General features: G+C 43.6%; 2 protein-coding genes across 4 annotated transcripts in view; one reads left to right on the forward strand and one right to left on the reverse strand.

Moving 5' to 3' along the window:
- Positions 1–15,244, forward strand: part of nkain4 (sodium/potassium transporting ATPase interacting 4) — a 69,721-nt gene extending 54,477 nt beyond the window's left edge. The window contains exons 5-7 of one of the 3 annotated variants that reach the window (XM_030424057.1): positions 1,072–1,132; positions 10,145–10,229; positions 12,103–15,244. In XM_030424057.1, coding sequence (XP_030279917.1) covers positions 1,072–1,132; positions 10,145–10,229; positions 12,103–12,112 — 156 coding nt within the window. In that variant the 3' untranslated portion in view covers positions 12,113–15,244. Of the gene's footprint in view, positions 1–1,071; positions 1,133–10,144; positions 10,234–12,102 lie in introns of those variants that run through there. The other 2 variants (XM_030424058.1, XM_030424059.1) reach the window with 2 other exon arrangements.
- Positions 15,245–15,293: 49 nt separating this feature from the next.
- On the reverse strand, positions 15,294–19,730 carry birc7 (baculoviral IAP repeat containing 7). The gene is made up of 7 exons (XM_030424062.1): positions 19,091–19,730; positions 18,450–18,549; positions 18,124–18,205; positions 17,909–17,954; positions 16,998–17,207; positions 15,797–15,865; positions 15,294–15,655 (listed from the first exon to the last, which is right to left on the reverse strand). Exons 1-7 carry the CDS (start codon positions 19,581–19,583, stop codon positions 15,456–15,458), a joined length of 1,200 nt encoding a protein of 399 aa, XP_030279922.1. The 5' UTR covers positions 19,584–19,730; the 3' UTR covers positions 15,294–15,455.
- Between the last annotated feature and the right edge of the window lie 1,503 nt (positions 19,731–21,233).

The raw sequence follows: 21,233 nt of genomic DNA on the forward strand, positions 1-21,233 counted from the left end.
TTCCCATTTTTGCTTTACCCTTCTGTTAAAGTACATGGCACACTGATATGTTACTAAGACACTGCACATCAACCAGTGTTATCTCACCGCCTGTGCTCTGATGTAGGATTTCCCAGACTCCTGTTTTTTTTAAGCAGGAAGCTTCCTTGGTGCAATAAACCTGTCTGCAGTGGAAACACTAAATAGATGAAGGGTTGAGGACTGATACTCGATGCTGATGATCCATATATCGGCCAATACACGCATATTTTTTGCATTAATAATCCTCAAATCAGACACAAATGTGTCACAGAGGCATCAATGAACTTTACAGTCTGAAATGACGGGAATAGCAAGTTTTGCGAGGAAGAATGTTAGTTTTTGGGTTGCCAGCCGATATATCAGGCTGTAGTTTAGGTACATTGATTAAGGGTTAGATATGTGTTCCAAGCGTATGAGTCATACTTTGATGGAATGCAGCTTATGTTCTGCTTCTAGCTGCTAACGTTGTGTGTCTCCCCTGTATTGCTGGACAGGTAGAGACTGTGAGAGCTGTCTGCTCAATCAGAATCAGGCCAGAATACCCAAAACAAAAACAAAAAAGAAAGATGCTGAAACTCTGTAGAGTTTAGGGGAACTGCAGGATCGGAGGGAAAATGGGGGGCCACTCTGACATTATACACAGTTGCTTGGGTGATTGTCATCATAGAAACGTTGATTAAAGCTCAAGATGATTGATTGTTAAATCTAAAAAATAAAAAATAATGAAAAAACCCTCCAGAACATAAAGTGATGTCTTCATGCTCTTTGTCAGGCCAAAACCCAGATAATTGCTTATAGCTGTTTGTCGATCGTTAGCTTTGAATCCTAAAAAGTAGCCGAAACATACTCGGTCTTGCGTCACCTCCACGCTCATGGACCCTTCAGAATGCGCAGCCATCAAGTTGAGGCTGCATCCCCACATAAAATTCCTTTTCCAGATGTTCTGTATTATCATTGAGTTGATCAAAGCGAACACACAGCTGTTTATGAACTGCACACACCGCCTGCTCTGTGGAGTCTAACCCCTCTTGTTTGCTTGTGTGTTCACAGCTCCTGGGCTTCGTCTACGCCTGTTATGTTGTCAGCGCTATCACCGAGGAGGAGGACAGCTGTGAGTCGCTTAACCTCACCCTTATAAACACACAAAAACACACACACTCAAAAATCACAGATGAATCGAGCGTTGTAGCACCTAATGATTCACACCTGGATCCGCTCACACAGATGAGGCGGGGAATCACTGGAGTTGAGGAGAACAAGGCTCCATGTTTCTTTATCTCCCTCTCCTCCTCGTTCTCCCGCACTGTCACCGCTCCGACTCTCCCCTTTTTTCCTCCCTCCTCTCTCCTCCCCCACACCAGCTGGGCCCCGTCTCTCTCTCTCCCTTCGGAACCAAAAGGAGCCATGTGTTCCCTCTCCACACCTCCTTCAGGCATTCTCCTCGTTTCACGTGTCGCCTCATCTCTGCTCCTCGTCGCCCTGTGTGGTCCCCTACGTTGTTGTAAAGAAAAAAAAAAAACTCCTTTAATGTTTTCTGGCTTTCACTTTTCTCACTTTCTTCTCTCTGTGTGCCCCCTCCCGAGTGTTGCTCCAGCTGTCTTGTTTGCCTGGCTGGGGTTGTGTTTTTTTTTTTTTTTTATGCTGCAGGATTGCACCTCCCCCACTCCCTTGTTCAAACAGCCACACACACCTTCCCTCCTCGTTGCCTGCCGTCCCCGCTGCTAGTCAAACATGTACATCCTCCCTCTGAAGTGGCTCTTCGGCGTGTTATCTCGGCGCTCTGGCTCGGTGTCGACGTCTTTTGGCCCCGTTGTTAAACCTTTTAACACGGAGTCAGATGAGGGCACGCACACAGCGAGGGAGAAGACGATGGGGGGCGGGGGGGGGGGGGGGGGGGCGGGAATCGTGAAATGAGTCGTAAGAGAAGACGGAGAAACCGGAGAAGAGACACTTGTGATAAACGACCCAGCTGCTGTGACCTCATAGGCAGCGGGGTCAGAGGTCGTGCTGGAGGTTAGCCAATCAGGGGAGGAAACTTTTGATCTAAGGGGTCAGCGGGAGTCATAAATATCTGATTAGCACCGCAGGAACTTTCCTGGACGCATAGCGATGTCCTCGAGCGTGAGAATCTGCTCTTACATATCTCGGCCTTGTAAATTCAAGCCAGTGCTGTGGAACCAACATGAGGATTAACCAAGATTAAAACGGAGTGTCTCAGGTATTCATGCTTGTTAAATATCTGGAGCCTGGCTGTAATCACGTCCTGTGTTCAAGAAGCACAAATTGCTGATTTGATTTGAAAAGCGAGCACTACACGTGCTAATTGCATCTCGAGAACGGCAGACTCGCGTCATTTCAGGGGGGATCGTGACATTGGCGTTCCTGCGCAGTTCTTCGGTGGTCACATACCAGAGATTCACTGGCTGTGAGCGGTTAGCATCACCACCCCAGCACCCTCCCAGCTCTGGGCAGTACCACTTAATCACCAGTCACCCCTAAGTAATCCCCGGAGGGCGATACCGTTTCCAGCAAGGAGTGGAGTCAACTAAAAAAGACAGAGACTTTCCAACCCTCAATGACATTTCCTTTTGTTTTTCTGACATTTGAGCTTCATCACCCCCCTGTGTGCATCTGCTGGCACATATCCTGTTTGTTTAAACGCACGGTGGATCCTCATCCAAAGATAAATCTAACGAGAGAGCAACAGGGAGAGGTTGGTTAAAAAAAAAAAAAAAAAGCTTGGGGGTGAAAAACAGAACATGGTATGATTTTTATTGGTTTTAATTATCTTGTAGTTCTTCTCTGACGCGAGCTGCGCTGGAGGAAAACACTGCTACGTCGCTTCCAACTTCAGCCTCTTTGTTATTGTAATCAACCCTTTGCCTGCATGCGCGCGCGCGCACACACACACACACACACAAGCGTATTTGTTCATGCAGACACAGGTGCGCAGACCCACACACGCTCACTCTCGGCAACACAAAAAGCAGCCAAGGCACTTTGCCGCTCTCATTTTTTCCCCCTCTCATTTGATGTGTAGATTAAAGCACCGAGCTCCCCGGCTGCCTCAGCGTCTCTCCTCCTCCTTTTCCTTCTCTCTTTATTTCTGCTTCTGGTTTTCATTCACAGGTAGACGGAATAATCACGTATCAGACTCCCAGTTTTCAGTGTGTTTAGGAAAAAATCTTTACCCCGTCTCTTTTCCCCATCTCTTGCCTTTCCGAGCTTTAATGAGCAGCGCTTGTAAAACGTTAGAGGTCCCTGGTCACTCGTTGTATCAGCCTCATTAAGCGCCGTGCTGGTCAATAACTTCTGCGGTTGATTGCGCCTCCGCAAGAGAAGAAAGAGGCAGGTAGAATCCTTTGGAGAAGGCGGAAAGAGAGGGAGGAGAGAGGGAAGACGGGAAGAGGAGTGCATGAGAAGGGAGGGGGGCAAAGAGGAGTGTTGGCGAAGGAGCAAAAGCGAGGACGGAGAAAGGAGAGGGGGGCAATACGCAGGAAACAAACAACACGAGACAAGACGAGCTTTTCACGAATAAGGAGATAAGACAGGAATTCCTCTCATGCCGAGCACTCTCTCACTCTCCCGGGAGATGGGCGAGTTAGATTTGAGTGCTCAGGCTTGCGTAAAGAGTAGCGCAGTGAAACCCATTCACACACACACACATGCACACAACACATACACACACACTCGCAAGGAGCTGAGAAGACAAAATGGGCAGAGTAACAAGCATCAGATACCATCAGCTTAGGGTTCGACATGGCTTTTAGACCTTATTTGTGATAGTGTGTGTGTGTGTGTGTGTGATCTCCCTTTTGATATGACGGTCTCACTTTCTCTGTCTCTCTATTAGTGCGTGTCTGTGTGCGTGCGTGCACTCACACTTACCTGCTATGTTGTTGTCTGTGTGTTGACTGACTGACTGCATGCGCGCGGGTGTTTTATTTTTGTGTACTTGTGCGTGTGAATTTTGTTATCGGTGGTGAGCAGACGCACCGACAGAGTGAGTGGTGGGGAAAATCCTCTTTGTAAAGTAGGTCATGGAGTTAGAAGCCTAGCGCCAGGATAAGCTTGCTTTAGCATGTCTGCTAATTATGCTGCCGCCCTCTGTGCTGAGTCACATCCCCAGAAAATCCTCCCCAGCAGACAGGGAAACTGGAGGGACGGATTGGTTGTCTAGGTGGCAGGCAGCATCCTCGGGTTCTAAAGTGAAAAGGTCAAAACATTAACAAAAAAAAAGTCAGTTTTTATATCATCACGTCAAATGTGCTTTAAAAAAAACGCGTCAGGCAAGTAGAGCACTCAAAGAGTTTGAAGGGGCCTTTTAACAATATTCGGAAAAGGACACATGAGAAATGAAAATGAAATGAATCATGGCTGAGTTCCATTTAGCTGCTTCAGTTTCAGGTAGGCTGTATTGAACACAATAATGTAGACTGCTAATTGAGGTGTTGCGACATTTTGCACAGAAATTTCTTAAACGGTGTCAATATTTTGTTAAATGAAAGTGACTACGAGGAACTTCTAAGTCTTTATGAAACAGTCTTGTGATTCCTCTGATGACTGTAAATGACCTGTAACTGCAAACGAGACTGTCAGCGAAAAGACGGCTATTCTTATATAGTTATTATTAATGCCTGTGCTCAAATATACCACATATAAACTCACATATAAATACATTACGTCACCGCGATCCATCCTGCTGTCTGTCTGTCACTCGCTTCCAAACCAAAGCACCTACAAAAGATCTTAACGACAGATTGTGGCGCTTTGTTCCAAAGGGGCCCTGGAATCAACAAAAAACTGAAAGTTCCTCGTAGTCACTTTAAACCAACTATTTACAGGAAGTGAATCCAGCAGGTTACATGTTCAAAAAGTTACGTGTTCAGTGTAGTCAGAGACTGGGACAGGGTCCTGGTGGTCCAATGTCACACTGTCATGGCTTACAGAGACAGTGTAAAGGGGCTATGACGAGTCAAAACACTCTTTCACAAACACACACACACACACACAAAAAAAGCCATTGATACCAACTGACACTCACTTTTGTCTTCAGTAGGAAAGGGTTAAACTGGCATTAAGTCAAAGTCAAATGACAAATCACACATTTCTGAGCAAAGCTATCTGAACCTCACTTCATATTAATGTAATAGAGGGACTGACCTAGTTCACTGTCATCCATGTTGCTGCCTTTGTCACCGACACGCCTTCTCTCCCCATTCGAGTCTCCTTCTCTGTCTGTTTCCGTATCGTAATATCGAAGATATAACAATGTAGGGAGTAAACATAAAATGTTGTCAGAATAATAAAATACTGAAGACAGGTGCTGCTGTAGTAAAGGGTTACCTTTGGCTACCGCTGTTCTGCAGTGGTCAGGAATATTTATCAGCCTAATCAGCAGTGATGGAAACATGACACCAGAGCGGACATTCCGTATTGCATTGAGATTCCGGATGCTGTGGAGAAAGACCTGTATTTTTATAGCCTTTTAGTTTTAATAATACTGCAAGAAATGTATGTTAATTATACGTCATTAAAAGTGTTTTTTGGGGGTTATAAATCTTGATTATGATTTAGTTCAAATGCGTGCTTCCACATTATTTGTTCATACCCGTCGAATGCCTTTCTCACCTTTTTCTCATGTGTTGCCTGGTTACTGAGCACACAGCCCAGGCTTTGATTGACAGCTCCCTCACACTCGTGTTAGTTTTGTAGCACTTTTTTTTTTTTATCATTCTTCTCAATACACAGAGAGCTTGATGTAATTCTGAGCATCCTTCCGACATGAAGGAGTTGAAAAAAACACCTCTGTGGGTGTGCACAGCACCGAAGCTGCGTTTCGATGCAAATATGCACTCAAGTTTTGGGTGGAGTTGTAAATATAGTAAACACCTTAGTGTGTAGTTTTCACATGATCAGCAGGGGGTGATTCCTTGTTGTGTCACGGCGTTCTCACTCATACTTGCTGGAGCTATTTTCAGTTGTAAACAGACGTGGAAACACATTTCAAGCTTTGTTTGCTTTGTTCTGATCTTTAGTTGGATGGATCGTGGACATGTTGACTGGGTCTCTGCACGCGTGAATGTATGACTGAGAAGAGAATGTGGTTGGTTAAAGGTAGCTCAGCCCTGGATGACAAAAGCACTTCCTGTATTTGGCCGTCGCATTTTCATTTACACGTGATCCGACAAGGCACAGTTTCCCAGAGGCTCTCCTGGTCTTGTCTTTCGCCTGGAGGCTTAGTCCTCCTTGCACAGATGATTAACCTTAAATACGCTCTCGATCAAACATACCTGAAGGTTTCATATGCAAAAATAACTAAGCATAAAACCGCTAAACCAGTCTTTAAAGCAAATGAGTAGTGTCTATAGCAATGATGGCTGTTTTATGATGTGTGAGGACAGAGATGCAGCACTGCAGGATCGAGCCAACTATGAGGAGCTCCCTTAAATACTGAGTGTGTGTGTGTGTGTGTGTGTGTGCGCGCGCATGTGTGTGTGTGTGTGTGTGTGTGTGAGACGGAGAGCGCACTCGTGTCTCCTACTTCACCCCTTCTAGCTCAACTGCAGACAGGTTCTGAGGGCTTGAATTATCCGTCTGCCCTTTATCTCTCCCTCCGTCTTTGTCTCTCTCTCCTTGTTTTTCTCGATCTTCCTCACACCAACCCTGTTTTTCTCTCCTGGCCTTTTTTTTCCCCTTTTATCTCTGCGCTTGTGTTTCATGTCAGTGTCAGCCGGCCGACCCCTTCAAAACACGCACATGGCGGGAGATGCAGCTGCGTACTGTATACTGAGCAGGTCCTCTGATTTCAACCAGTTTGCACTTGAAACTGAAAAGTAACCGTCTTGTGTTACTCCCCGGCTTCTTCAGGGGCTTAACATAGATACCTTAACTATTGACCTACATACCTTTCATTTCTTTGCGTGTGTCCACACAAGTGAAAAAAGCCGCTTTCCCCGATCCTGCTGAAAGAAATTGAGCGGGATCACGAGCACCAATCGGCTGCCAATATGTGTTTCCAAGGCCGCTGTCGGCATGGGGGAAGACAAAGTGAATGTTTAATGTTGAAGGTTTTCCTTCCTCACTGGTCTAAACTGATCATTTATATTTCTTTTTCGACGTCTGCCATCCACACTGACATGCCAAATCATTAGAAAATAGCCTGAATTGTCTTTTGAGGATAAACAGGCCGTCTGAGGCTTTCCACCATCTAAGCAGCTTTTTACATTCATTCTCAAAGGCTTTTTTTTTTCTGGTGGATCAAGCATGAAAAAAAATAATTGTTTGCAAGAATTGTTCACTGATTTTTTAAACTTCAGGGTTCAGTGAGCTGCGTAGAAGATCCACTTCAAGGTCAGGGTCGGAGGAGTGCATGTAAGAATTAATTGGAAAAAGGTTCAACAATGGAGAGGCAATTAACAGCCTGGCATGTATTGTACAGTACGAGGGAGCGATGGATCAGAGGATTACTAGTGATGCTTTTAAGGCTGCAACAACTAATGTTTTGAAATAGAAGATGTGTTCATTAGGGGTAAGAGCAGGTTCTGGCACTTAGCTGCAAATGTTGAGGCTCCGATTCTGAGATTTCAAGATTCACTTAATCTTCATTCTACAAGATGGAGTTGTACAAAAGATTGGAGGTTGTGCTCCCTTTATGCTACACAAGAAAAGGTATTTTAGAGTGTTGAAGATGAGGTGTCACAGCATGAGGAAATGAGCTGCATGGTAGTCTGGATGTACAGCAGGGGATACTGCTGTATCTTTAGCCAGACGGCAGCAGGGTAAACAGACTTTGGCCGGGGTTGGGTGTTGTCTTTCGATCTCTTAGAGTCAGAAGATCCCCAAAAGTCATCCGAATCCATCCTCTAAATATCCTAAACTCGCCCTCCAGTCAAAATTATTACTAATTATCACATTAATTACGGAAAAGGGTTCATTTTCACTGATCACTGAAAATCGATTTTCTAGTATTCAGTAAGTCTTGCATAGCAAAGCCAATCTCCATATTGATGTTTCATCATCGGAGAAAGGTCTGGCTGTACCTTCTACTACAGGGGAAAAAAATAACGCTTTAATTTGTTTGTATTTTTTTTTTTTTAAAACCAGTCACTGTCATCTATATTAGGGCTACACCCAGGATGAAGCGTGGGTGCCCCTGTAAAAATAGTGTTGGTTTGAACTTGTTTTGCACTTGGGGAGCCGGGTGTACCCCTCCGTTTCAAATGGTTAAAAACCCAGCAAAAGAAAAGGTAAATGCTGAAAGCTTTCTTACATCCATACTGTTAGCGTCCAGTAACTTGCCTTTTTCAGCATATAGGTTGCTAGCTTGGAGGTAGTTGTTGTTGTTTTTGTTGTTGTTGTTGTTGTTTCCTGTAGTGACAGGTATTTGGAAAACATGTACACATAGAAGGCCGAAGGGAGAAGAGCTTGACTTGAAATACACAATAATCACAATAATACTTAGTGTACACAAGTGTGCTTTGGAAACTTGAATGCTTCAGTGTACAAACTGACCATTTACTTTACAGTGAAGGAGACGTTATGTTCCTAGCACTTGTTAAATGACAAATATTTGCATATTCTTACATTATAAAACTTTTACTGACGGGGAGGGAGGGGCTGGCATTTGAAGGATTTTGATGTCGTAAACATACTTTTTTCTGGAGGAAAAAAAAAAACATGTCCGACACGCATTAGGTGATATTTATATATGCCCTAATGCTTGTGAAGAGGGGATTTTTTTAATATCTGTGCCACATTGCAATCCATCCAACAGTTGTCATGTTTTTTCCCCGTCTGAAGCGAAGCGTTGGATTGACAGACTGATGGATGGACAGGCGCTGCCATTCCCCCGCAGCTGCTGGTGTGTCTAAAAATGGCAACCATCATTATCATCTAACTGTATTCCTGAGCACAGTTTATCATGGCAAGGGACGGATCCCCACCTGCTTATAATGAGAAAACCACTGGTACAGAAAAGATCAGGGATGAGGTCTTTGTGTGTCTGTGTCTGCATGTGTGTGTGTGTGTGTGTGTGTGTGTGTGTGTGTGTGTGTGTGTGTGTGTGCGCGTATGTGTTTGTGTGCGTGTGTGTGCGTATGTGCGTGTGCGTGTGCGTGTGCGTGTGTGTGCAGATGGAACAGAGAAACCCAGGAAACCAGGGCAGGGTCAGAGGAAAGTAAGGGGACAGTCGCCTCCACCCTCACAACACCCCGTGGCTCTCGGCGCTCATCCTGCCCACCTATCAGTATTCAGCAGACCGCCCCTGCTTCCTCTTATCAGGATGGAACTGATTTGGCCTTACAGTGGTTTCCATGGCTGGCTTGTGTCTGTTTTTTTCCCCCTGAAAGCTGCTGGTTCCCTGGAAGTAACCGATCTTTTTCCACTAAATCAGATCCGATCTCTCTCCTGGTGGTGTTTATAGACAACTCACAGCTCGCGGACACGCTGGCCTCTTTTCACGTTCGCTCCCTCTGCTTAATCTCCTCGGCCCCCTCTGTCAGTCGGACCGACATGCGTGGCGCCCCCCCACCCTCTCCGTCCGCCCCTCTCATTCACCCCTCTCTTCCTCCCCTCAGCCTTTGTGTCCCTTTCCCAGCATCTCTAAAGCATCTCTCCGCATCACTGAAAACTACGCTGCACTCTGGCTACCAGTGACGTAAGACCCACTCTTGCCCGTGTGCACCTTGCCTAGAGTCTGAACTCCAAAATAAACAGAGAGCCGCGATCATTTCGGTTGGCGGCTGAAGGTCACCTCTGTTTCTGAGCGATAAAAAAGGCTTAGGCTATTTTGACAGCTGACCAGCTTTCACCTGTTCCCGAGCTTTCCCCTCCAGCTCCAGCGCAGATGCACAGATGGGAGTTGGGGGGGGGGAGGTTTTTTTTTCATTTATTTTGTTTAAACTAAATAGAACAGCAACAGTTATGCTGTTCATGGTGAGATGTCACCTTTCAACATCCCCCTCATCACATGTGTCCTCCACTGTGTTGTCTGTTCACATCTTATTTCTCATTCAGCTTTTTTTTTTTTGTAATTCATGAATGTCTTTTTATTTACTTTAGTGTCTTACTGTCTGTCTTTTGATTTACTCCATAATTTACGTGTGTAATCCTTTGTTTTCAGTTGATTTTATTGGTGGATTTGACCCATTCCCACTCTACCATGTCAATGAGAAACCATCTCATCTCCTCTTAAAGCCCATGTACCTGTAAGTATGAATGTGCTGTCATCACGTACACATCTGTGTGTTTTTTAGTCTGACTGTAAGTGTGCTGTGCGTCGATGTTCACGTTACCTGTTGCTTTTTGTGGTCATATACAGTTTGGGTTGTACCTGTTCCCTGCAAGGAATTGTTTCCGCTTCAGTCTTCCCTGAAACTAACCCAACTCTTACTCACTTGTTCCAGAGATGTACCATCGAGGCATGTGATGATATGAAAACAACATGTCTCAAATATCGAGTCCAGCATAATTGCAATTCAGGATATTATCCCGATAATCATCGTAATCATAATCATATCTGAAAACTTCAAAATAAAAACTAAAATGGCACTTAAAAATATACTGGAGTCACTTAAACCTTTGATTTGTTTGTACACAAATATTCTTATTACATCACAGGTAGGACGCGCATAGTAACATCGTAACAAGTCATCACAAGTCATCCTGCGCAAGTAACAGGAAAACAAAGAGTAAACTAAACTAATAGATGGTAACCTCATCTCGCTGTCATTTTTTTAGTTAGGCTTTTGTATGGCGATCCGCACTAGAATCTATTATGTCCCTCGTACTGTCATAAATGCATGGTACATTGATAGTCAATTAAACTATAGTTAATAATTATTTGACTGTTAACACGGAATTAATTAATAAAACAACTGGAAAGGTTTAAAGACCGAATCATCCTGGCATTGCTGACAACAACAGTCACTTCCGGGAAGACAGGTGGCAGTTGCTTTTCCTTGTGGAGATTTGCGATGTCGGCAAACTTGTTTATATCTGTCATCACTTTCAGCCGTGAACGTAACGTTTAAAAATATGTAGTGAAACACGATCGTCAGAATAATTTGACGTTTCTGCTACGCTTACTTTATGTGTCCGTGTCGCTTTTGCTAGTGTCAGCCATCAAACAGCGACATCACAGATGCTCTGTTAGTTTCGGGGTGAAATCAAGCTGTCGCTCTCCTAAGTCTGTGGCCCCGACGTTCTCCAACCCAGCGTTAGGGAAAGTGTTGTTATTAATGAGAGGCGACTGAAGCAAACTTGCATTTTTAATAGAATTACATGAGTAAACTCTGAAATAACATCCTGAAAATAGAGTTAAATCAACTTAAGCTAGTGCGTGATGCATGGTTTATGTAACTGGTTCTATAAACATCGTCAACAACTTTAGAATAAACAGTTCCTTGATAAATGTTTCATAAAGCATTTTGTGGCTTGTTAATGGGGAAAGAACTATTCCCAAAGTTGTATTCACTCTCGATTTAGCATTTAGAAATGATAAAGTGTTACTGTTTATAATATCTGATCAGGATCCAAGAAGTCACAGAAGAACACTGACCAGACGGAGGAGGTTTGAGTCACGTCTGGGGGAGTAAACCTCTGTCTGGAGCATGCTACATCCTGTCAGAGCGCTGCGGGGAATATGAAGGCCTCTCATGACAGTGCTGTGGGTTTTTTTGTGTGTGTGTGTGTGCGCGCGCCATTCGTACATGTGTACGCACGCCGCAGGAAGTCGCTGATGGAAGCAAACGGAGAAAAACACACAAGAAATCTGTCCAAAAATTGGATCAATCAATTAAGTTGTGCAGAGGACTTAATAACAATGAGCCTGGGAAGTCATGTAATAATTCTCTGCCAACATGGAATGAATATTTTATTAGCTCCTTGACAGTTTAATCAGCTCCGTCTCTAATGGGAGGGAGGAAGTTTTTTCGTCTCCTCCATCTCTTGGGAGTTAGGTTCCTCGAGAAATTCGCCCAGGGAAGTGTGTGCGTGTGTGTGGATAAATGTGTGTGTGAGCTGCCCAACAACCGCTCAACCCTCTCTTCCCATGTCTCTCTCCTCTCTCTCCCTCTGCAGGTCTACGTAAATAGGAGAGCGTCCAGCGGGGAGGTGACACAGCAAGTTCCCACGGAGACAAAACGGCTGTTTTGACACAAACATCCCAGTGAACGGGGGCGCACCACACATTCCTCCTCTTCTTCGTGATTTCAGTGCTTTAACCATGTCATTTACTGAAAAAAGAAACGCCAACACTTCTCAGTTAGGGGCCATTGTTTTCCAGGGAGGGATGATAGGTTCGTGGGGAAAGGAGGGGGGATTACAGTGCAACAAAGCCTCATATTGTGTGTTTCGGGAAGTATCAATCATTTTCTCTCTGTATTGAGTTCTCTGCCTAGGTCTCAATGCCGTGACCTGCCCACAATGGTTTTTAATACTCCCCGAGAACATGAGTGTATACATGTACAGCATATAAATACATTGTGTATGTAATCGGGGACTACCCAGCATTCCCAGTCTGTGGTGCTGTGTCTAAGAGGACTCAGTGATTTAGCATGTTATTGCCGGTTTGGCTCAGATCTTGGCCGGAGGGCTGAATTACAGTGGAGCCTGTGGAATGAGCTATTGTGCACTGTCTGTTTACTTTAGGCCAGGATCTGTGTGCATAAATACACAAGCAAAGCAGGAAGAGGCAGGGGAGCGTGGCGGGGTGGGGTGGGGGGACAAAAGCACCAAACCTACAGGGGCGTCTATCAAAAATAGAAAATGTAAATAATGAAACAAGGGCAGAAGTGGGAAGGGGGGGTTGGATTTTGGACTAGAGTTTTTTTTAAATGTGAACTATCAAGAATGCGAAAGAAGCGTTAGTGGTGTGAGAGGTGTTAAAACGCAAGGAAACGGCATGTGAGTCTTACTTTTTATTTCTGGAGTCTTGTGTCAGGTTGTTTGTTAGAGGACGTGCTGAAAGCTTTTGTTTCCCCCCTCTCTCTCTCTCCCTCTCACTCTCTCTCCTCCAACTACTGTCACATCTGGCTGCTGACAGGGGTGATCATCACACACACTCGAGGAAAGGTGACGCCGCATATTTTTAACTTCAAGACGAACAATGGGAATTGTTTTCATTATTCATACTGCGCGCAAGGCAGTGTTGAGTTGTGTGGCCGTCAGTGTAGAAGTAGCTTGGCTGTACCTTGAGTGAACCAGAGCGTCGTCTCCTGTCAGTTTAGCGGTTTAGATACTCAGTGGTGATAGTCGCAGTTGTGATTGTTTTATAGCATGTTTTTTACAGGGTTTGTAATGTAATTATGTGTATAACATATAAAAAAAAATGACAAAAAATAGCGAAAAACTGATGTCTTTAACTCGCCGTAGACGAACGAGCTGGTTAAACAACAACCGAAAGCTTCCACTGAGTAGTTTCTTACTCGGATTTAATTTTATTCTGACCCAGCAATGTAACACAACGTCTTTTATTTTAGACAAAGGCTCACACACGCGATTCATATGTCATTACTGTTTGGTAGCACTTTTTGTTGGATGTTTCAGGACTGAAGTGAGGTCTTGAGCCAAATCTCCTGTAGCCTTATAGTTTTGTGTGAATCACTACTGCTCTCTGGTGTTCAAAGTGTTCATGTGCACTCTGCAGAAACGCTCTTCCACGTAAGGTTGCAACTAAAGACTTCATTTTGTTATTAATAAATCTGCCAGTTACCTTCACATGTAATAAATTAATCCTTTAGTCTATTATATTGTGAGAATTGAGAACATTTAATTGCTTCTTTTGTCTGAATGACATCCAAAAATCCAAAGACTCTTCATTTATTATCATGATGACAAAGAAAAGCAGCAGATTCTCACATTTAAGAGTCCAGAACCAGCAAATGTTTGACAATAAAAAAGGAATTGAACGATTAATTGATCAAAATTCTTGGCAACCAATTTTTCTTATCGATCAATCAACCAAATGTTGCCGCTCTTCTTCCATAAATCTCTTATGTTTCTGTCCTAAGATGATTCTGTTTGTCAGCACATAACAAGAAATCTTTATATAGTGTTTTTTGCTCAGTAATGTCATGTAGGAAAGAGTCAGCACTTTTTTGTCCTGGGTGTTTCAATGTTTTTTTTTGGTTTTATTTCTTTATCTACATCTTTTTTTACCCACTACATTTGCCGCCAGACCATTGTCAGAACGTTTCGTTTCAGTATTTCTTTGTGCTAGGTTTGAACGTGTCCGCTTCGGCTGCTTTTTGTCATCAAAAGACGTTCCTGTTCCCCGCCACCTAAAAATATCCTGCCGCGTGTCAGACTCCTGTGTGATATTAGATGTTCTTTACCGCCAGATAGACAGTCCACAAACATCTGCTGACTGATTTCAGAAAGACGAGAGCAAAGCACGTTGATTTGATTGGACGAGATGCAATAATTTATGTGTCATTATTGTCTTAATGATTTAAAGGTGCGTTCTGTAGTTTTGGGGAAGGAATTTTAATCAGAAGAGGAAAAGATCTTCATGATAAATTTTTTTTATACGTAAACAAACTTAATAAACAAACTTTAGATTTATCTACAGTTATATCTGGCGGACCCTGCCACCTTCATCGCTTCAAACAGTGTTCTGGGGATCTGATTTTCCTCTAAGAAACAGCATGTTTATTCAATTATGGAAACAATACATGCTTCTGAGTTTGATATATTGCCTCATTAATATTGTAAATAATCAAATTCTGAGTTTGAATTTCTTCTTCAAAAACTACATAGTGCCCCTTTGTTTGCACATCCCTGGTTGGATAAGTGGCGTGTGGGATAGTTAAAACACAAAGCACCTCATATTGTAACATAATCAGTATTAGTAGAAAATGCTACTAAAATCGTCGTGTATTAAAAAAAACAACAAAAAAAAAAAACCCACTAGTCTTCCTCTCAGTGCAATACAGCCTCTTCCTCAATCCCAGTAACTGGAATTAGTTGAAGCCTGTGACGGTCGTGTGCGTTTGTGCTAGTCACCACTGAAAAAGATTCCACCTGTTTGTAGATAATTCTTTTTCTTTGTATAGAAAGTGGAAAACATCTCTCTTTTTTTTTTGTATTTCTCTCTTCTATTTTGTGTCCTGTGTCGGCCCGACCCCGTGTGACCTGACTGTGTAGTCCTATTTATCCAGAACTGTGCATTGTGTTCATGTAAATAGGTGTTTGTTAATAAAAGAATGTGCTCTTTTAATGATCCTGTTGTCGCGTGTGCTATTTGTAATGCGCAATAACCATACGCATGCTTGAACAGCTTCACATGTTTATTGTAGAAAATGATATGTAAAAAGCAAACCAGCAATCGTGTTTATTCTTCGTCAGCACATGGGAGAATGAGCACAGAGAGAAAAAAAAAACCCAAGGCCACTCATGCAACACCTGTATAGCAGTGGCTTCTCACATCAGCCTCAGGACATGAAGGCGCGAACGCTGCCTCTAATGACAGCTCTGCAGATGGGGCAGTGACGCAGGCTGGCGGCGCAGTCACCACACACCACCAGATGCCCACAGGGGATGAAGACAATGGACACCAGTTTGTCCATGCACACCTTACAGGTCCTTTCCTCCTGCAGCTGCCTCAGCAGCTCCTCCGGGCTGGGGTCCTTCACTGCTGGGAGAAAAACAACGGAACAGAAAAAACACTGCTGAAGGGCCGAGCAACCGTGTGTCATATATTCATTCAGTACATTAAGTTTAAGTAAGTGACACAAGCTTTTTCCTGCCGATCATACAGATGTGGACCTCTGACCTCTCTCTCTGATGGGTGTTTGTGTCCTCACGTTTCCGGAACTGGAGCCCTGCCGCGTCTCTGAAGGCTCTGAAGAACACAAACGCAGTAAAACATGATGAACTTAAAACATCTTTTGTGACACAGAAATTTGGACTATTACTAATTTTGCTCACACTCATGTAACACAAATGTAACTATGTAAAAAAAAAAAAAAGACTTCAGCAGATTTAATTTAATTTGGATACTGTGGAAAATGACTGGTTCAGCATGCAAATCGTTGATAGTTCAAGGTATCTGTTCCCAGTGGTGGAAGAAGTACCTTAAGTAATTGCTGAGGCCTCAGAAAAAGTACCAATACAACAATGTAAAAATACTTGATTACATGTGAAAGTCCTGTGTATAAAATCTCTGGTAAAAAGTCACATAATTGTGTTATAAACGTTATATGATGGATTGTTAATATGGATTCATGGCTTGTAGTCGTTTTTGGGACTTCCTTAATCCTTGCTTTTAGGTAAATATTGAATAATTTGACCTCTCTGGGCTTCAAGTGCCAAAAGTGCTGCAGAATGTTGGTTTGATCTGATCTGTGTTGTATAAGTAAGTTGTTTTCTTTTATAAAAAAAATTGTACTTAAAGGAAAAGTTGCTGATGATCCCATGCTGATGGATAGCCAGGTGAAATCTCTGCAGCAAAACAACACTGCAGCATTCTCTTAAACAACTGGAGTCTAAGGGGACTTGCTTTAAAAAGTGAAATAAATAAATAAATAACTATACACAAAAATAACCCAAAAATCAAATGGTTCCATACAGCTCGTCCAGCGTAATCCACGTCGCCAGAAGCCCCGAGACCTAAATTGATTTGAAAAAACAATTCATACACCGTTAACGTGGAGTCGAGCTTGTCCACCCACTTTAGTCAGGGCTTGATTTAATACTTCTATCTTCCATTACAGTGAAGATGTTTAGATTTTAAACAAGGATCGTTTCAAATATGAGCTATTTCGAGCCATTTTTTTTTTGGGTTATATTTGCACATTTCAAAACAAGTCCCCAGCTGCTTAAGTTGTGAGAATGCTGCAACCCTGTTTCCCTGCGAAAAGTTTTGTGGATTGCAAAACTTCCGCTGACTTTGCAGTCAGCATGAGGGGGAGAAGATAATGACTACATTCACATTTTTTGGGTGAACTCATCCTTTAAGCACCATCCTTTCTCACCTCTGCTCTGTGAGCCCCTCTGTCTGTCCTCCTGCTCGGCCTGCAGGACGTCAGTCACCAGGTCGGACACCGAAGTGTAGTGCTGGCCCGTCAGAAGGTACTTGGTCTGGACCAGACTCTCCACCAGGCTGGCTTCAAAGCCCATCTGCAGCACGGTCTGCACCACAGGAGAAAGCATGGCCGAGGAAGCTGCCAGACCTCCAACCATATCTGTCAACGGGGGAGGAAAGACCCAAAAAAACGTCTGCGTGTCCACTTCTAAATCACAAGCAATCAATTCAACAAGTGTGGTAATAAATGGCAAAGTGTGCGGCTTACCTTTGTCTGCCAACATATTAACATTTTAAACCACAGACCTCTCTCTGTTTATCTGCTGACACGGATTATAATTGGGATTCCTTCATTGTGCAGAATAATTGCCCTCATGGCTGCCCCACAACAGTGAGCAACAGCCAAAATTGTTTCCATGGTTTCCATCTCTAATCACTGCGATGCTACAGCCAAAAGTTAGGCCGAGCTCACTGAGCATGCAGTGGCTTCATTTTCCAAGTGTCTTGCTTGGTGTCTAGTTTCAGATTTTAAGTAGTGCGAGGTTTGCTTTCAGGCTTCTAGTCCATGTTTCACCCAGGTCGATCTAAAAATAACTGAATCAACTGGTTTCCGCCTTTGTTTTCTCTATTTGCACAACCTGCAGAGAACCTCGCAGTGTTTCCACCTTTCCCCTTTTGTGTGAACAAGCTTGAGTGGATGTTGACACTTTGATTTCTGCGCACTGCAGGTTACACAAAGATAATTAGCGGCGTCAAAGCAGCCCTGCCATCTTGTTATCCAGCTCTGCTTTGTAGGGAATAAAGTAAAATGAGGTTTTTTTGTGTTTGTTTTTTGTGCATATCCATCATTCCACGACTTACCATTTCTGGATCCAATGTCTCTGCCTGTGGTTGTCTGTGATCCGCCCTAGAAAAGTAATCATTGTTTTTTGTTTGTTTTTTTTGTTCAACTTCACAGTGAAAGTCATGAATGATTTTTAAATGCAGCAAATGACATCATTTGTCGGCGTGCGGTTATCACGCGTGTGCCAAACAGATTTGAATTCAGAGCAGATAAGAGGGATAAAGGCTCTCACCACAGTCTCACCCAGATGGAAATGAGCATCCTGTATGTTGCTGATATACTCCTGCCCTCGCGACTGGATTAAAAACTCACATCTGAGAAACACAAACATGTCGTTTTATAATCCACCAAAAGCACGAAATGCCTACACACAAAAACCGAAAACCTGACACCTCGTTTTTTACATTCAGGGAAATTTGCCAATTCAACTGATCTGCTTGGATCTTTTTCGTTTTGTACGCTTCTTTTCTCGCTGCACGTTCTGCTTCGTGTGTCTGTGAATGTGCCAAATAAAGGTCCTTGAATCCTGTCCTGCTTTGTGACAGGTCCTGTCGTTACCGTGGAAACCACTTGGCGTGCTCCTGCCAGGGGTCGTCCCCCGGCTCCCAGTTCCTCAGCCCCCCGTCGCAGTAGAAGCACTTGACATTGTCACCGTGACCTGTTGGGATGTACAAAGACGACAGTGAGGAGAGTCTAACGAAGGTAAGACTCAGAAGTCAGCTCACATTTACAGTCTGATACTGAACATCTGTTTACACAACTCGTCTTACATTTTTTTTAAAAATAAGGTCAAATTGTACAAGAAGTCAAAGCTCACGCACAAACTGAAACCTGTAAAAATGGGGTGAAACAACCCTTTTTTCTGACACGGTCTCGACAAAACACACCTTATTGTGCTTCATTTGATTGCCCTGGTTTTTCATATTGTGCCCACAGCCCATGTATTGCCTGAAGCTGTGTAGCCCTACTTCTTTAGCAGCCCCAGCTTTGTCCAGGTTGTTCTGTCCACAACATCATGACTCAGCAGGACAATTGTAGCATGAACCCTCTCACAAAGAGAGGTCACTCTAGCAGGGACTGGGTCAGTGCTGAATATTTCACTGAAATACACCCACAGAAAACTCAAATGTCGAGTTAAAGAAAAGAAATTGATAAGGATAGACGTGTTTTTACGAGCTTTGTAGTGAGACAATGAGCACCTGTGTAGAAAAATCCTGCTCTGGCGAGAACATCTGGCTGGACCGAGGCCTCGGTGGGCCAGTTGTGGAAAGTGGTGAGCCGGGATTCCTCCCCCTCCATCTCTGGGTAGACCGCTTGTCCAGCTGTCCCCTGGTCGTCCATAGTCATCCTCTGGAGTTGACTCAACAGCTGGCCGTCCACAGAGTCGGAGGATCCGATTTGGACCGGAATATTTCCCACAGCCCGGCCCAGTATGAAGCTGCAAGTGGGGAAATGCCTCTTGTGCTCGACTGCCGGGCTGTCCCCGTGCACCCAACATCTTAAAATCCCTCCACAGCAGAAACATTGGACTTTATCCCCGGGCCCTACAAAGAAGAATCCTGCCTTGGCCAGGTCCCCAGATGTGACAGGTGCATCTGCTGGCCAGTTGTGAAAAGTTCGAATCCTCTCCCCTTCCCTTCGCATGTGAGGCTCCTCGAGGATGTCCAGCATAGTGCTCCTGTCCTCCGTCATTCTGTGGCATTCCTTTCTCTTCTCGTCCTGTGCCAGTCATCCCTCTTGCGGTCCATAGTGGAGCGCGCACTGAAGGTGAGTGCAGCACATCAGCTGAAATAATATGATCAGCTGCGGGGGCCTGTACGGCGGCCTACAGGAGACTGCTTTCCAGAAAAGCCACCAAATGCCAGAACGTATGCTCATTGATCCTTGAATGAATGAGAGCCCGAACACGCCATGTTGCTCCGCCTCTCTCAAGGCTAACACATGTAAGCATTTCAGAAGCACACCACAGCTTAACAACTGATATGACTTTTTAAAGGGATATTAGTTATTAAAAAAAAAACGTTTAGCACAATGAGGCTATTTTAAGGTAACAGAAAACAATTTTAACCTATGATTGGACAAGAATAACAGATGGTGCTGTGGTGCTTTTTCCAGTTCTTGATTCTTAATCTCATAAAAGAAATAAAAGTTGACCTTTCAAACTGTTACAAGAAGGCTCTTCTCCCTGTGTAAACGACACAGTGATGGAAAGCAACTAAGTACATTCACTCAACAATTTCGTTGTACTTATCTTTTACTCGAGTATTTCCATTTTCTGTACTGTAAACAGTGTATGCAAAAACGTAAATATATGCATAATTGACTTTTACTTCTGATATTCAACTACATTTTATTGCCTGAAATTGACTTTTTATACTAAAGTTTATTTAATATGAGATGCTTTAAGACTTTCACTCGAGCGTTATTCATACGGGTTACGTTGATTTTTAGAAAAGTTATATGTCAGCACAATATCTTTACTTTTACTCAACTTTTGGGTACTTTTTTTAACAACACTGACTGACAAATGTTGACTTTCCTCCCTTTGCTGTGTGTTTGTGTCCTCAGGGGGCCATTTGTACGTGACTTTTGTAAGATCAACAGCGAGGACAAAAGGGTTCAGTAGTTTTGAAACTTAAAATAATAAAGCGCGCAATCTTCGCGGTTTGGGGCGTAGCTACCCTTCTATCCGTGTTTGCTCGTCGATGACTTCAATCATAACATCTCAGTGATGTGATTGCAGGTTTCCCTGTTGAAGGATGTCCCACATTTGAAAATAGTGAGACAGCAGTCAAGTGTAAACATAATCGTTATCTAATAATATGTCAGTCTTGATGAACAGCTCTTCACAGATGGGTGACGGTTTGACCTTTGACAGAGTTTAGGAGGGGCTGCTGCTGCATCGTGGCTGCCTCCTGGTGGTGAAAGGGGAGTACTGCACTTTACTGCAAGGCCAGAATCTAACCAGTTCATTATCTAAAGTATTAATCATGGCACCTCATGTTTCAGCCTGCCATGTATTGAGAAACACCACGAGTACACACAGCTGATTGATATCCATGATTTGTGCATACACAAGAAAAAAGAGCTGGTTTGGCATCAAACTCTGCGCTGTCATCTTTGACATTTCCAGCCAGACTCTCATGAGGACTGCAGTGAAGTCAACTAGTCTCAGACGTGATCGATCACACGCAGTCTGCTGATAGACCCCGTGGCATGTGTTGTTCACCACCACCACCAGAGAGATGATGGCAGAGAAACAGCACCCATGTAAGACAAGAGTGCTTTCAACTTTTAATCTAAGTCAGATTTTTTTTTTTTAAGAGTTGGCTCCACTCGCTG

This window comes from Sparus aurata, chromosome 7 (genome assembly GCF_900880675.1).
Source record: "Sparus aurata chromosome 7, fSpaAur1.1, whole genome shotgun sequence".
Classification (NCBI taxonomy): Eukaryota; Metazoa; Chordata; class Actinopteri; order Spariformes; family Sparidae; genus Sparus; species Sparus aurata.

Coding starts and splice junctions, on each gene's coding strand:
- birc7 (XM_030424062.1), bottom strand. CDS start 19,583: ATGACGGAGGACAGGAGCACTATGCTGGACATCCTCGAGGAGCCTCAC. Junction 18,206..18,449: donor CACGCCAAGTGGTTTCCACG/GTAACGACAGGA, acceptor TGTGTTTCTCAG/ATGTGAGTTTTTAATCCAGT. Junction 17,955..18,123: donor TCCATCTGGGTGAGACTGTG/GTGAGAGCCTTT, acceptor TTACTTTTCTAG/GGCGGATCACAGACAACCAC.